The sequence below is a fragment of the Bactrocera latifrons genome, unplaced genomic scaffold (assembly GCF_001853355.1).
Source record: "Bactrocera latifrons isolate USDA-ARS-PBARC rearing strain unplaced genomic scaffold, ASM185335v1 scaffold_108, whole genome shotgun sequence".
NCBI lineage: Eukaryota > Metazoa > Arthropoda > Insecta > Diptera > Tephritidae > Bactrocera > Bactrocera latifrons.
In genome coordinates, this window is record NW_017534497.1 from 463,107 (window position 1) to 477,420 (window position 14,314).

At 37.3% G+C, this 14,314-nt stretch overlaps 1 protein-coding gene across 2 annotated transcripts in view; it reads left to right on the forward strand.

Annotated features, from left to right (window-relative positions):
• LOC108971170 (discoidin domain-containing receptor 2) overlaps positions 1 to 14,314 on the forward strand; it is a 439,012-nt gene that overhangs the window by 412,239 nt on the left and 12,459 nt on the right. For both annotated transcript variants that reach the window (XM_018937053.1, XM_018937061.1), the window contains exon 15: positions 8,701 to 8,863. In XM_018937053.1, the coding sequence (XP_018792598.1) occupies positions 8,701 to 8,863 (163 nt within the window). The remainder of the gene's footprint in view (positions 1 to 8,700; positions 8,864 to 14,314) is intronic.

Sequence of the window (14,314 nt, forward strand, 5' to 3'; positions counted from 1 at the left end):
GTAAAGTAACAAATATTATATSAAAATTATAATTTTTTCGAATGCTCAACAACAATTAAAACTAAGTTGAAAATTCTGCCTTGAAGAAATAATTTTTCTCGGTATCTAGGGTAATTTTAGCCTATAATTTAATTTTTTCACCCACCACCCTAATATAAATATATGTATATGTATATATACATTACACTAGAGTCTACATAATAACAGAAAATGTGGGAAATGTAAGAATGTTAAACAAGTACAAGGACTTTCACTTTTGTTGTTAGCTAAAAATAAATGCTTTATGTCTTCACGTGTTTTATATACCATTGTGTATACATATGTATGCAAGAAGGATATATAAGATAAGAATGTGTATTACTGCCAGCGCATGTATTTAAATAACGCTAATACACTCATAATTGTGTACAATAAAACTGATGTAGTTAGTGGGAAAATGTAATGAGGTGCCACAAGGACAGCAGCTTTTAAGCAACTAGTGAGGAAATTTCAGAGGAAAATGTCAATAAATTTCTTCTAATATTTAATAATAAAAAAATGTACATTATTTAATACAAGCGAGTAGCAACGTGATATTTGAAGTCATATTTTTTTAACCAATTTCTGTTGGGAAATTATAAGATATGATTTTACCATTACCAAATTACACAACCAGACCGTAACTGTCTCAACCCAAGTTCGTAGTCTGTATACGATTGGTTCAAAAATGTTCCGAAAGATTTTTTTTCAAAGTACACTTCAAACACCAAACATAGTTCATACTTCCGCACGGGTGTTGTGAATGGCTTTTTCCCTACTGAGACCTAAATAGCAGCGTTTCACAAATGTGATGTTTCTCCGAATCTTCAAGTTGAAAAATATAGTTTGTAGCTGTTATATCATTCTTTTTTCATATTCCCACTGGTACTGATAGTCCATATTAATAAGTTTCAAACGACAGAAAGGTTACGTATACAAGTGAGAGGTGAGGAATCTATCGTCATTGATCTTTGGGATCGAAAGCGTTCTTATTTTTACTGGAAACTGATCAACCTTAGTAACCGTAGATAGCTTACTTAGTCTCACGACTCTCTTTCTTTAGRCTCATCTAAAATTTAATGTAATTTTAACAAATTTGAAAGTCATCTAAGAAGATATAGTACTTGTCAAATCAGTGTCTAAAGATTATTTTTAAACCTGTGTACTCTKATCGGTTAAAAAAAGCTTACAATTAATCCTATCTAGAAATACAAGCACTGTTTTAAATAATCTCATGGTYACACTTAGGAATATGGTAAGATTTATGAAAAGAATAAACACCGATCACACAGATRCATAGGTTTAAGATGCGACATTTGACAGTCTTTTTCTAAAGCAGTTGTGTCTATGAAACGAAGCTGATGACTATTCCAACTTCAGATTTTCCAAAAGCTCTTCGAAAAAACTACAACGGCTAAGGAATTTAGAATTTATTTATTTATTAGTACCAGCCTTCATATACAATATTAGAGCGCGAGAACGTCGTAGATCCCTGAATCGGAAATACTCCCTTTTGCTTTGAGATTATTCAATCATCACCATTTTTGTATATCCTGAACAGAATACAATAAGCTTATAAGGTTCCCACGAAGTTTTTAATACCCCATAAGAAAAGGCGGGAACCTCTTAAACTAAACAATATTGGATTCTGTGCAGTTTTTGGTCCTCAGTCAATTTGTGCGGAACAAACCGTGCACACACTCACGACCACTTTGAAAACGTTGCAACCACTCGTGCACTCTGCTACGAGACGTTTCGCTAAAAGTTTTACCAATTTTAAAACAAAATTCAATATTGGCCCTTTGTTCGAAGCTCAATTTCGAACCGATAACATAAACATACTGACACTTTAAACGCAATAACTTCACTTACAATCGATGAAATGTCATAAAACTCTCACTGGACAATCAGTAAAGATAGCAGATTCGGACGTGCCAGTCGACATATAGATGACGCCAGATGCAAAAAGTATTGTATATATAATATATATAATCGTTTCTAGCCACTCCAAATGAAAGGCGCTCAGAGAACTTTTTTCATTTGCGTGGACTTCTACACATGACTCATCGTAAAATAACGATCTGAAATTTTGCACATAGTCTTCTCCCGCCAAGGTGTTGTATGGAAACTTTTTTGTAAAGGGTATCGGTGCAGCCGAGCGTTTTTTTATATAATGTTGTGATACTTACATATTTTCAAAATATAAATTAGCGATTAAATCAAAGATTTAATTACTGGAAACGTGTGTACAAACAATACAAAATTATTTGCCTTGAAAGTAGAAGATTTCTGCGAGAAAAATCTAAATCTCTTTCCATTTTCGAAATTATTTCATTAAAGTCAAACAAACCTTTATATTAACCCTCTATGAGAGATTTCTAATCTCAGTCATTGGCCTTCAAACGGCAACGCATTAAATTTGAGCAGCTTAAACGCACGCCAGCCAACCGTATCGAATAACCCGCTGTTCACAGCAATTGGATTAAAGCCGCAATGGCTCTGAGTGTATAAAAGAAATCAATAAATATGGCAATAATCGTAATGTCAAGTGATGTGCTGTCTGTCAGCCGAATTACTTTAGTGTTGTTAATCCGTTTCAAGTGAAGCCAATGATTCTCCATTACAAGGGAATGTCAAATCATCGACTTAATGCTCACACCCATATGCTGTATACTTGATATTTTTCGTAAAAGGTTTCATAAAGTATAGTATGTGCAAAAATTGCGATGTCAAAAAATATAAAGCACACTCACTTTAACCATTCAAAGCTTTCCCTGAAAGTGAAAATGAAAATGCGCTCGCACATATCACCTTACAGATATTTTTGGGGAATATGCCCCTGATATAATACAAAAGGCACGTGCTAGCTCTATTGTCAATGCATGTCAGAGAAAGCGAAAAATATTAAATGCGCAGAAATTTGGCACTCGAAGGCTCGTAAATATTGAAAAGTCATGTATTTGCCCGCAAGTACTGCACCGCAATATKCACCGTGTAGGAAATTCAGAGCGTTTAAGTGTTCTTAAACTGACTACACCAAAGTAGAGTATTCAAGTTATGAAACCCACATTTTTATTAATTTTTTTATGAAGCTTGCCTTCGTATTGCTTTTGGTTTATGAAATAATAATTATGTTACTAGAAGATCTCATGAATTCACTAACCAGTCTACACATGGTTTACCAGCTGATGTACAGTTTCCTCTGAAGAAAGTTGTTAACAAGCTTATGTTTGTGATGGTAAATTCCTTAAAGAAGATATTAAAACCTATGCTATCAATATAGAATCTCTATAGAACCAGGTTCCGTTCTACGCCTGCCTCGTGCTAAGAAGAATTATTTGAGAATTTTCTCTTGGTGAGTTGGTTGAAAGGGCGGAACAGAAGCGCTTGACCACGAGTAGTCGCATTGAAATTTGAGTTTTGCACCCTAACTGCCCAAAATACCTTAAGTTGGAGCATTAGGATACTTGGAGGATCCCCATCTGCATCGACTGAAATMTGGGCATTCACGGACGTATTTTTCTAGCATATCATCATCCACAGCGGATGTACTGCTTTATGCCGATTCTATTTTACTAAATTTCAAAAGATATATTCTAAGAGGTAGTTGCCCTGTGTTGATCCCCACAATGTTGCTTACTTTCCTCTTGCTTAAAAGTAGAAGCTATTTGTCTGCTCACTAACCCAGAATAAAATTAATTGTTCCCAGACCTGAGGTGTTCTCCTAGAGTCCATTGTTTCAAGCTACCGTTGAAGAAACTGAATCCTTTATGACCGGACGATGTTCGCCGAGTTTTCCACTAAAAGTCTCATTATTGTCTTCATACATAATTTTATGCAATGCGACTTCACTTTGCCGCTGATATAGCCTTTAATAGGCGCTCGGCTTTCTTCAAGAACATTAATGGATTTGCTGGTTTCACTTTGCGCTTTCTGTTATTCCAAAAAATTCTGCCAGAGAGACCCATTTGTAGTCATTACGTCTGATAAAGGTAAGTATATTGTCTTTCTTGTAGGAAAAGTTTCTGTATTAATAGYTATCACTTATAGAAGTACATTGTCTACGAGTGATCCATTTCGAGTCCCTACTTTTTTAAAGAAAAAAACACAGAAYCTTTAAATTTAATGGGGAATGTTTATTATCATTCGAAAGAACATTCTTTGGCATTCATTTTTTGAAGATTATATCATTCAAATGTCGACCGCTACTACGTATCAGATGGCCCAACCATTGAGTCCAATTTTCGACGACTCGTTCGATCATTTCGACTGGTAACTGGCGAGCCTGAATCGAAGCGAGATTGTTCGCAAAGACTTAAGACTTTACATATTCCTACAGGAAAAAGTCTTAAGGTGTGACATCACACCATCTTTATAACCAATCGACCGATCCAAAACCTGAAATTGATGCGCTGTGTGAGAAGTGGCTCAATCTTGTTGAAACCAAATGTCGCCGATTTCAGGCATCAAGCCTGGTCAGTTATCATGGATGATTCCACATCGGATATCCTTAGAACTCTTCAAGAGCTTATAGAGCGAAACGATGTCACTTGGGAAGGTCGTGCTGCTTCAGTTAATTTAAGATATCGATGTAAAATGCGCCAAGTCGTTTCATACGACAGTCCGAGTTGCTGAAAACGGCACCGAATCGACTCCCTCGCTCTTCGTGTACGCTTACAACTGCAGCTGCTATATTTCCTTCACTATGGCCACTTTACAAATAACGTCAGCTAAAAAACAAAAAAATTTCTGAAAGTTTTTTAAACGAAATTAACGAACTTTCAACCTGACCCTCGATCAGTTCATTTCCGTTTTCCAGTCATTTACAAGACGTAAGTATAACTGTCTATAGATCGGCATTTTTAGAAATTGAAATAAAATACCACAAATGCTAGAACTTCAGTATGAAATCTGAAACCAAGTAGTATAGGTATATTRGGATATTACGGTAGAAACCAAAGCCCATTAGTGCTTAGAAATATAGCTGATTTTGCCGTAAACACTAAAATCAATAAGAAGAGTGTTAGTAATTTGTTCGGGTAACGAGAAACATTGGCCTAATAGTTTATATTTTACAAACGGAAATCAAAAGAAGGCATTCGATTCCAAATCAGGAGTTTACGGTGGACTAATGAAATTGATGTTTTGAGTCCTCTCAGTCGATGTATGAGAGCTTGCATTCTCGTGGTGAAGAGTGATCCATCTTCGGCAGTTGGTTTTCATGATTTCTTGACATACAACTGGCAAACAAGTGATTGTGTAGCACTCAGAATTTAGTGTTCTGCGTTGATCTTATAACATTGTGATATGTTTGCGACCTGTCCAGTTGTTCCAAAAAAGAGACAACCTTTTGTTTGGAAGTGCTTCGTACGCGTAGAAACTTGTGTTGGATTCGGCTCATCTTGAATCACCCATGCAGTCGACTCATCTTTACTTTCAWGCGCATACGCGTAAATACACGTTTTGACATCTCTCAGGGTTTCATAGATGTGTTTTTAAACAACGTTATCTAATGTTTTTAACATTTCCCTCCAATATTAATTTGTGGACAGCATCAATCGTTTGAGTTTTCAAATTGCACAACTAGGGTTGCCAARTCCCGAAATACAAAATAATATAAAAATTTAACAGGGTTAATTAATATATATGGCAACCCTACTTAATATAAATTTTCAAAAGCTTGCATTTTTYAAGTTTGTGATTCTAAAAGTTATTTGTTTAACATATATTTTTTAAACAGGCGGCAACCATCCTCTGATGTTAATTTTTCTACAATATTTTGGAATCGACAGCGTTTTGTTTATTAAATTATTTAATTTTTCTTTATAACGTAAAAATTGTGTTATTATTTTTATTAATTAATTTATATATTAGGTTGTCAAATATCTCCCTTCCACTTTTTTGTCTTTTGAATTTCGCGGTTATGTATGAACCGCTACAGAGCTCGTATATATATATATTACTATACATCTTTGAAAGGTCTTGTTATAAACTACAAAACGACGCTATGCGTAATTAGTTTGGATATTGCGTTCAACAGTTATAGAAGTGTAATATATGTAGTTCACTAACGCCGAAATTCACGCTATTTTTAAGTTTTCSTTCGTAAAAGGCAAATCCTCTAGAGAAACGTTCCATGAGATTAATGTTGTTTTGGGGCGTGGTACTCTATCACATCGAACTGCGGAGGAATGGTTTCGATGATTCGGAGCAGTTAAGCCAGCCGGCGGAAGACCTGTGACTACGAATACCGATCAAATCATGGAAAACATCGTGWTAGACTGGCATGTGGCATCTCGYGACATCGCCCAGAAGATGGAAGTTAGTCACCAAACCATTTTAAACCAGAAGACAGAAGGCTGGATCCACAAAAAAGATTGATGTTCGGGTGCCGCATGATTTGACGCAAAAAAAACTTCTGTCCCAAATCAACGCTTGCGATATGCTGCTGAAGCGGAACGAACTCGACCCATTTTTGAATCGGATTATAACTGGCGACAGAAAATGGATCACATACGACAATATCAAGCGAAAACGGTCGTGATCGAAGGCCGGTGAATAGTCCCAAATAGTGGACAAGCCGGGATTGACAGCCATCAAGGTTTTGCTGTGTGTTTGGTGCTATTGGAAGAGAATCATCCACTATGAGCTGGTCCCATATGACCAGATGCTCAATTCTCGCATCTACTGCGAACAACTGGACCGCTTGAAGCAGGCGATCGACCAGAAGCCTCCAGAATTGRCCAACAGGAAGGACGTAGTGTTCCACCAGGACAACGCCAGACCACACACTTCGTTGATGACTCGTCGGAAGCTACGGGAGCTCGGATGGGAGGTTTTATCGCATCCATCGTATAGCCCGCACATAGCGCCAAGGATTACCACCTGTTCCTGTTCATGGCGAACGCCCTTGTTGGTGTAAAGTTGAACTCAAAAYAGGCTTGTGAAAAGTGGCTGTCCCAGTTCTTCGCAAATAAGAAGCTGGTTTCTACGAGCGGGGGTATTCTGAAGTTGCCTTCTAGATGAAAACAGATTAACGAACGAAATGGCGCATATTTCAACTAAATCTGATCATTGCAACACTTTTTATTAAGCATTGAATAAAGAGCAAAAAGGCGGAAGGAAGATAATTGACAACCTAATATTTTTAACAGGCGGCAAACTTCTCAAAAAATATTTTTACCAGAATATTTTTTAAGTAAATGGTTTTACGTTAATTAAATGATCTAACGAATTTTAACGGGTGGCAACTCTCTTAAAAAAGATAATTTTTACTAAGTTTTTATGTTTTTAAAATTGTTATCRAACGATATGAAACAGCTGGTAACTTCTTGACTTTTTTTGAAAGCATTCCATATAACAAGATTAAAAAAATACTTAAATCGCTTGAGCTCTCACCTAGGTGTCATTTATTATAATGGCACATCTGCAATCGAGGGATGAATATGCTAACAYTGTTAGTCACAAATTCCTGATATCTATACTTAACATTACAATTTCAATTTTCAACGTTTTTTGGAGATGGTTTATTTAAGTTGTYTAAACTTAACCCCAAAACAATTACAGAAAATGAAAAATGACTATTAATTTATACAACCYCATTGTTGTTTTATCTATTCTTCATACCTTTTTGGAAATTTAAATTTCTTTCAAATACCACATATCAATTATTTAGTTTTTTATAAACACTTTAAAAGTCATTTACAATTACCGACAACTCCAAGGCAAACCGAACTTAAAAGACCACTCCTCCCACAGCAAAAATCGAGGCGTTGCCCACCCACTCAACAGTTGGGCAGCACATGTCAACCTCAACCCAATGGTCCACAACACGCGCCATCACCCCCACCACTTTCATTTATTTACTCTTCACTGGTTTGATTTGCGAGTTGTTGATTGCATGGAGGATTTAATGCTTCCACTTCTCGGTTTGCYACTACATTGCCCGAGGGTTAATAAGCAGATAAGTAGTACGTATGCAGGAAGCAAACTTCTGTGTGTTGTATGGGGAATATATTGTATATATACAAGCATTCCCCAGTGCAAACGAACGACCCCGCTGACCACTTGGCTGTGTGCGTGTTTGACGAGACTGAGACAAACAAGCAAATGCAACGAGTTCAATGGTAATAAAGCGCCTGTTTGTTGAAATGTTTGCGTTGATTGCTCAGACTTGTTTTCTTATTTCATCACTTCAACTCGACGTCTGTCAACGCAGTCCGTCGCTGCGTCTGTCASCCGTAAAGCCGGCTGCTGCAACGAACAGTCGATGCTTTGATGTGCTAATACCAACATCACTGCCGGCATAACTGCCAAACTCCCTGAACATGTTGTACGGAGAGCTTGTGTGTGTGTATGTGTGTATGGGAGGGCGGCGAGCTGACTGACATACCAAATAAGGGTTAAAAACGCTGATTGCCTTGAGGCAGGAAAATGTCAGTGCAGCAAACGGTAAACCACCACTTTCGCTCAGCTGTTTGACGTTTGTTGTTTAATTGTTTACTTAATTTTTCGATTTTGATAATTCTTTTATTTTCAATTGTATTATAAATGTTTGTTGTTTCACGTTGTTTGTGGCGTTCATCGTCAATTTTTAATTGAATTTTCAATTTTTCGAGTGCGGTTTCGAGTGCCATGCATATTCATTTACAATTTGTTGTGCTTTGCTTTGTTTATTTACAGAAGTTGCATTATTGGCCCGGAATTGACGATAAAAGTCTGCTCCATTGGCACTGTGATAAATCGCATCGCTTACGCGGCCGACTACTGTCAGCTGGAGGGTACTTCCGGACGTCAAACGCAACCGATGCCAATACGTTGGATGGCCTGGGAGAGTGTGCTGCTGGTGAGTCAATCATATGTGTATTTTATATAAATTTTGGCGTTGTTTTTATTCGATACAAGTTTGTTTTTAAAAACCTTAGTTGATAATAATGTTCGCTAGAAAGAAATTCTCCTCAAACGAAGGTGTGATCACCGAAACTGAGGCCAATTTTGTAGCAAAATCGCTCGATGAACCCCATACAAATGCAGTGTAAAGGGCCACCTAGGAGGTAAACAATTTCTTATTAACTCACCGCCAGTTGCAGCTCAAAACACCACGTGGATTATACTTGTAGCCAAAAAATTAGATGACATTTGAAGCAAAACTGCGCGCGTCGAAGGATTTTAAGAATTATTTTTTTTTAGGTTGGTAGTACTGTCAGTCACATTTATGTCAAATTTCATGTCAAAATATTCATTACTGTTTGAGATACCTGTCGTTTTGTGAGCTGCTAAAAGTGAGTTTTTCGTTTTTTGCKATGTCGAAATTTGTTGAGCAAAGAATTTGCATTAAATTTWGTTTACGGAATCAATTTTCTGCTGCGGATACGTTGAGGATGATGCAGAAAGCCTTTGGTGATGAGGYTATGTCTAAAAAAAATKTTTACAAGCGGTATAGTGAGCGTCCAGGGCAACMAWCAACCTCAASCAACGAAGCWCACGTTCAACAAATCAAAGATTTKKTGTTAAAAAACCGTCGATTAATAATTAGATACCTTTCTGATGAAGTCGGCATATCGAAGGGCTCTGCCAATACCATTTTGGAGGATGTTTTGGGCCTCAAGCGCTTCAAATCTCGACTGGTACCGAAAACATTGAATTTTTTGGAAAAAAGGTGTCGCGTTGAAGTGTGTGAAACGATGCTTTCCGACTAACAGGGTGTCATGAAACGCATTATAAAGGCCGATGACACTTGGATCTATGCTTACGACMCCGAAACAACCGATCAATCGAGCGAATATCGTGTCAAAAGAGAGCCGAGACCCAAAAAAATCAAGCCAAAGTCGCCCAAAAATCAAGGTCATGTTGACCGTTTCGATTATCGTGGTGTTGTGCATCATGAATTCCTTCCAATCGATCAAACAGTCAACAARGAATATTATTTGAACGTTGTGCGTCGTTTGCGTAACGGTATCCGCCTAAAAAGGCCGGAATTGTGGAAAGATAATTATTGGTTTTTACACCACGATAATGCATCATCCCATACTGCCCTCGTAATTCGTGATCATTTCGCCAAAAACTCAACCCATATTGTTCCGCAACCACCGTATTCACATGATCTGGCGCAGTGCGACTTCTGGCTGTACACAAGCTTAAAAGACCGCTCCGGGGACACCGTTTTTATACGATAGAGGAGATTCAAGCCGCAGCGGAGACGGAACTGAAGGTCATCCCTGAAAGTGACTACAACCAGTGTTTCGAAGATTGGAACATCCGTTGGCATAAGTACATTGCATCGTGAAGGGATTACTTTGAAGGGGATGAAATTGATTTGGAAGAATAAATAAAGAATTTTCAAAATAAATACAATGTTACCTTATTTTTTGGGCACAGTACTCCGAAATATTCGCTGATTTAAAAAAAAAAAAAACAATACGATCGGTGAATCGGTTCTTGTTTTTAGAAAAAAATTCGCACAGTGAACCTAAACCAGGTGCCCCGCAAGGAGCAGCGACACAGGAAAAYGTGACAAAAATCTACGATCTAGTATTTCTGGCCGCCGATGGCATCTTCGTGAAATACATGAGACTGYAGACAACCCAAAAAATTTCGTGGGTTACATACTCCAAGAATGTTGTTGGTGCTTTCATCACTTTCTTCACTCTGTCCAATAAGCGCAACTGTGGGACCACTTCACAGCAGTATTTAACTCTGTTTAAAAGCAGCCTGTAGTGATTTYCGAATCAGTTTGTAAAAGGTTCACGAAACTTAGATTTTTTATTGCACATCAGAGGCCAAGAAACTGTTGAAACATTTTAATTACGACTGTCCTATCAATGGATACCGCCATCACCAGCGTTTTGTGGGATTCGAAAAAATGTAATCTATATTGACTACCATTAAAATAGCAAAACGTTCAAGAACTACACTACCCCAAATTAATAGGCCGATTTAATATCGAAATATAAAATGGTCCTATTCGGCGAAGAAAGTAATGCTCTTAAACATGATAACCGACTCACATATTTGCCTTCTCCATGAGAGATTTATCCAATGTATAAGGAACTACTACCCCATATACCGAAAATTACAGCAACTGAGACACAATTTGGAGACCTCTACAAAGCATAGGTAGATTTAAAAAGGTTGGCACCGCTGGATCAAGTGTATTAAACAAAAATTTATGCTTACGCTCAAAATAATAAGTGAGTTATATATTCCATGAAATGTTAGTCATGAAAAAGTTGTCGTTACCATGAGTGCCGTGAAACTACTTAACGACGGAATTTCTGTATTGACGACGACGTTCATTTGTATTACTGAAGAAACTTGGATGCAGTATTACATCCCAGAGGTCAAGGAACAGGCAAAACATTGGACATTGACTATATGGAGAAGAGAAATGCGAACACAGAGCTATACTATGTCACAGTAAAGTGGAAAAAGGGGGGTGTTTAAGAAATATTATTCATGGGTACGAAGTTCTTAGAGGAGTCCGAAGATTCCGTAAACGTGACGGTTACGTTCTTACCGGCATCATTTTTGAAGAAATTGTACCCATGATTCCACCAGCGTACAAACCACACCAAACCATTGTTTTCTCTGAATAAAATGGCAGCTCTTGCATCTCTTCAGGTTGCCCTCCGAAGCAAATGCGGCTGTTTTGCTTGTTTACATACCCATTGAGCCAGAAATGGGCTTCATAGTGAACAAAATTTGGCTCAAAAATGCCGRATCTTCTTTAAACTTTTTAACGGCCCATAAAGCGAAGCGATGCAGTTTGGAAAGSTAGAGCGGCCTTAGTTCTTGTACAAGCTGTATTTTGTATGCTTTCAAATTAAGATCTCGACGAAAAATGCGACATGTCGTTCCATACGTCAGTCCGAGTTACTTTCTGAGWTATTTTCTTCGCTATCAAAAATAGGCTATTGATAAAGGTACCTCTATTTGGATCACGCGTCGTAAGATATGAAGCTATATTGTCGATGTGGCCGAGGTCAATAATGCCAAATTTTCAAAAGTGTTTATGMCTTGAAACGAATTTCGTATAAAAGTTCTCACCCATTCGAAATCGGGTAGAATCGTAAAAGTCCTTCCAATTACCTCAAGCCAAAATTGACAATGGAAGAAGAATCTCAGCCATGCATTCAACAAATGCCTCAATGATTGCAGTGCCTAAGAGAATCGTTAACGTGATCAAACACCCTCGCTATAATTCCTAATCCTTTTGACAATATTTTTGTTGTTAATATTTGATATTAAACATCGAAAATCCTAATACCTTTTAACCAACGAAAATCTTCCATTAAAACGACGCTTCGTTAGAGTCACACCAAAAGTCACATAAAAAAAATAAAAAATAATTTTAAATTTTGGTTCAAACACCGACTCTCCGGCGTCTTACCAAGCATTACATGAACGCACTGCGAATAACGGCACGCTGCTCCTTAGCAGCTCACTTCCATGCRCTGTGCCAACAACGTAAACGTGAAAAAGTTTCATACTTTCATTTCGTTCATAATTAAAAATTAATGAAGAAATTTATAATTTTCGAAACTGGGACAAAAATAATTGGCTGCCACAGCTATGGCTGCAGGAAGGAAATTGTCAATATGCGGCGGTGTTGCACTATAAATACAACGCAACACTGCCATCGCTATGATGTTGTTGTTGGTGGCATACGCTCGGCGCTCAGCTATCTCTGCCATCGCTGGCTCGTAATGACARCAGTTTGCTGTAGTTCCTACGTACCTATATACATACTTTACTGTGYATATATATATTTTATGTACGGTTTGTATATGCGTGTGCGTACTGTAGTAAGTGCGAAAGATAGCAGCGATACTGCTATGCTGCCATATAGCTACACTAACCGCAGCAACAACAGCAGTGAATCTAATGTTTTTTAATTACTTTCCATTTAGTACATTTYATATCGATAAATTTCAATGGGATTAAAAAAGCACATAACTTTTACATTAAAAAATAAATTTTAAGCGAATAATGGAAATGTGGCAAGCTAGTTTTAGTAAAAGTTTTAATTTTTAAATTGAAATGTATGTGCGCTGCTCTTACTAATGGTTTGACAATTTTAGTGTGAAAACAGTAATCGTTGTAGGGACTCGGGTACAGTGTAGTGATAGTTGTTTGCGATACATTGTGAAYTACACAGATATGATTTATAATTCCCAATTTCGACTTTATTTAACATACAATTTATGTTTGCATACACATATATTAAATTTTTTATATTTATAAACATATGAAAATATAGAAATAAATAATTCACAATCTGTTACTTTGCATGGCAACTGTATGCTATAGAGATCCGACCTGAACAATTTCTGCTCGTGAAATGAAAAAGTTTTTTCGTACAAGAACTTGATTACGATCATTCATTTTTTATAGCATTCCGACATGTTCTGAGTTTTTCGACTTCAACATCTACCTTTTTTAACTTTTTGAAAAAATTTCATTAAAGTGATGATCAGCATCATCCTTTGTGTAATCCGTGTTGTTATGACGTTTGATGCTTTCGAAAGGTCGATTAATTCATTCTGAAGAATCACACTAGGTGGCTGCATCAGTGACAAAACATCACTGTTGTACAGTACGGTGTACGTTGTGTACGTTCCACGCTTTCACTGCAGTCGTTATATTCTTGCATTCTTCTTGACATAGCCTACAAAACGACCCTATGCATGATTAGTTTAGATATTGCGTTCAAGAGTTATAGACGTGTAAACATGGAGCTCACTAACGCCGAAATTCGCGCTATTTTAAAGTTTTCCTTCGTTAAAGCCAAATCCGCTCGAGAAACGTTCCGTGATATTAATGTTTTGGGTGATGGTAMTCTATCACYTTGAACTGAAGTKAAATGGTTTCRAYRATTCAGAGCRGGTGAAAACGACAACATGKATAAACCAGCCTTCRTAAGACCTGTGACGACGAATACCGATCAAATCATGGAAAACATCGAGTTAGACCGGCATGTGGCATCTCGTGACATCGCCCAGAAGATAAGAGTTAGTCACCAAACCATTTTAAACCATCCGCAGAAGGCTGGATACAAAAAAGCTTGATGTTTGGGTGCCGCATGATTTGACGCAAAAAAACTTTCAGGACCGAATCAACGCCTGTGATATGCTGCTGAAGTGGAACGACCCATTTTTTGAAGTTTATTGTGACTGGCGACGAAAAATGGATCACATACGACAATATCAAACGAAAGCGGTCGTGGTCGAAGGCCGCATAATTTATATTATTATATTGTTAATTTATATTTTTTTTTAATTTTAGGATTTGAGATATT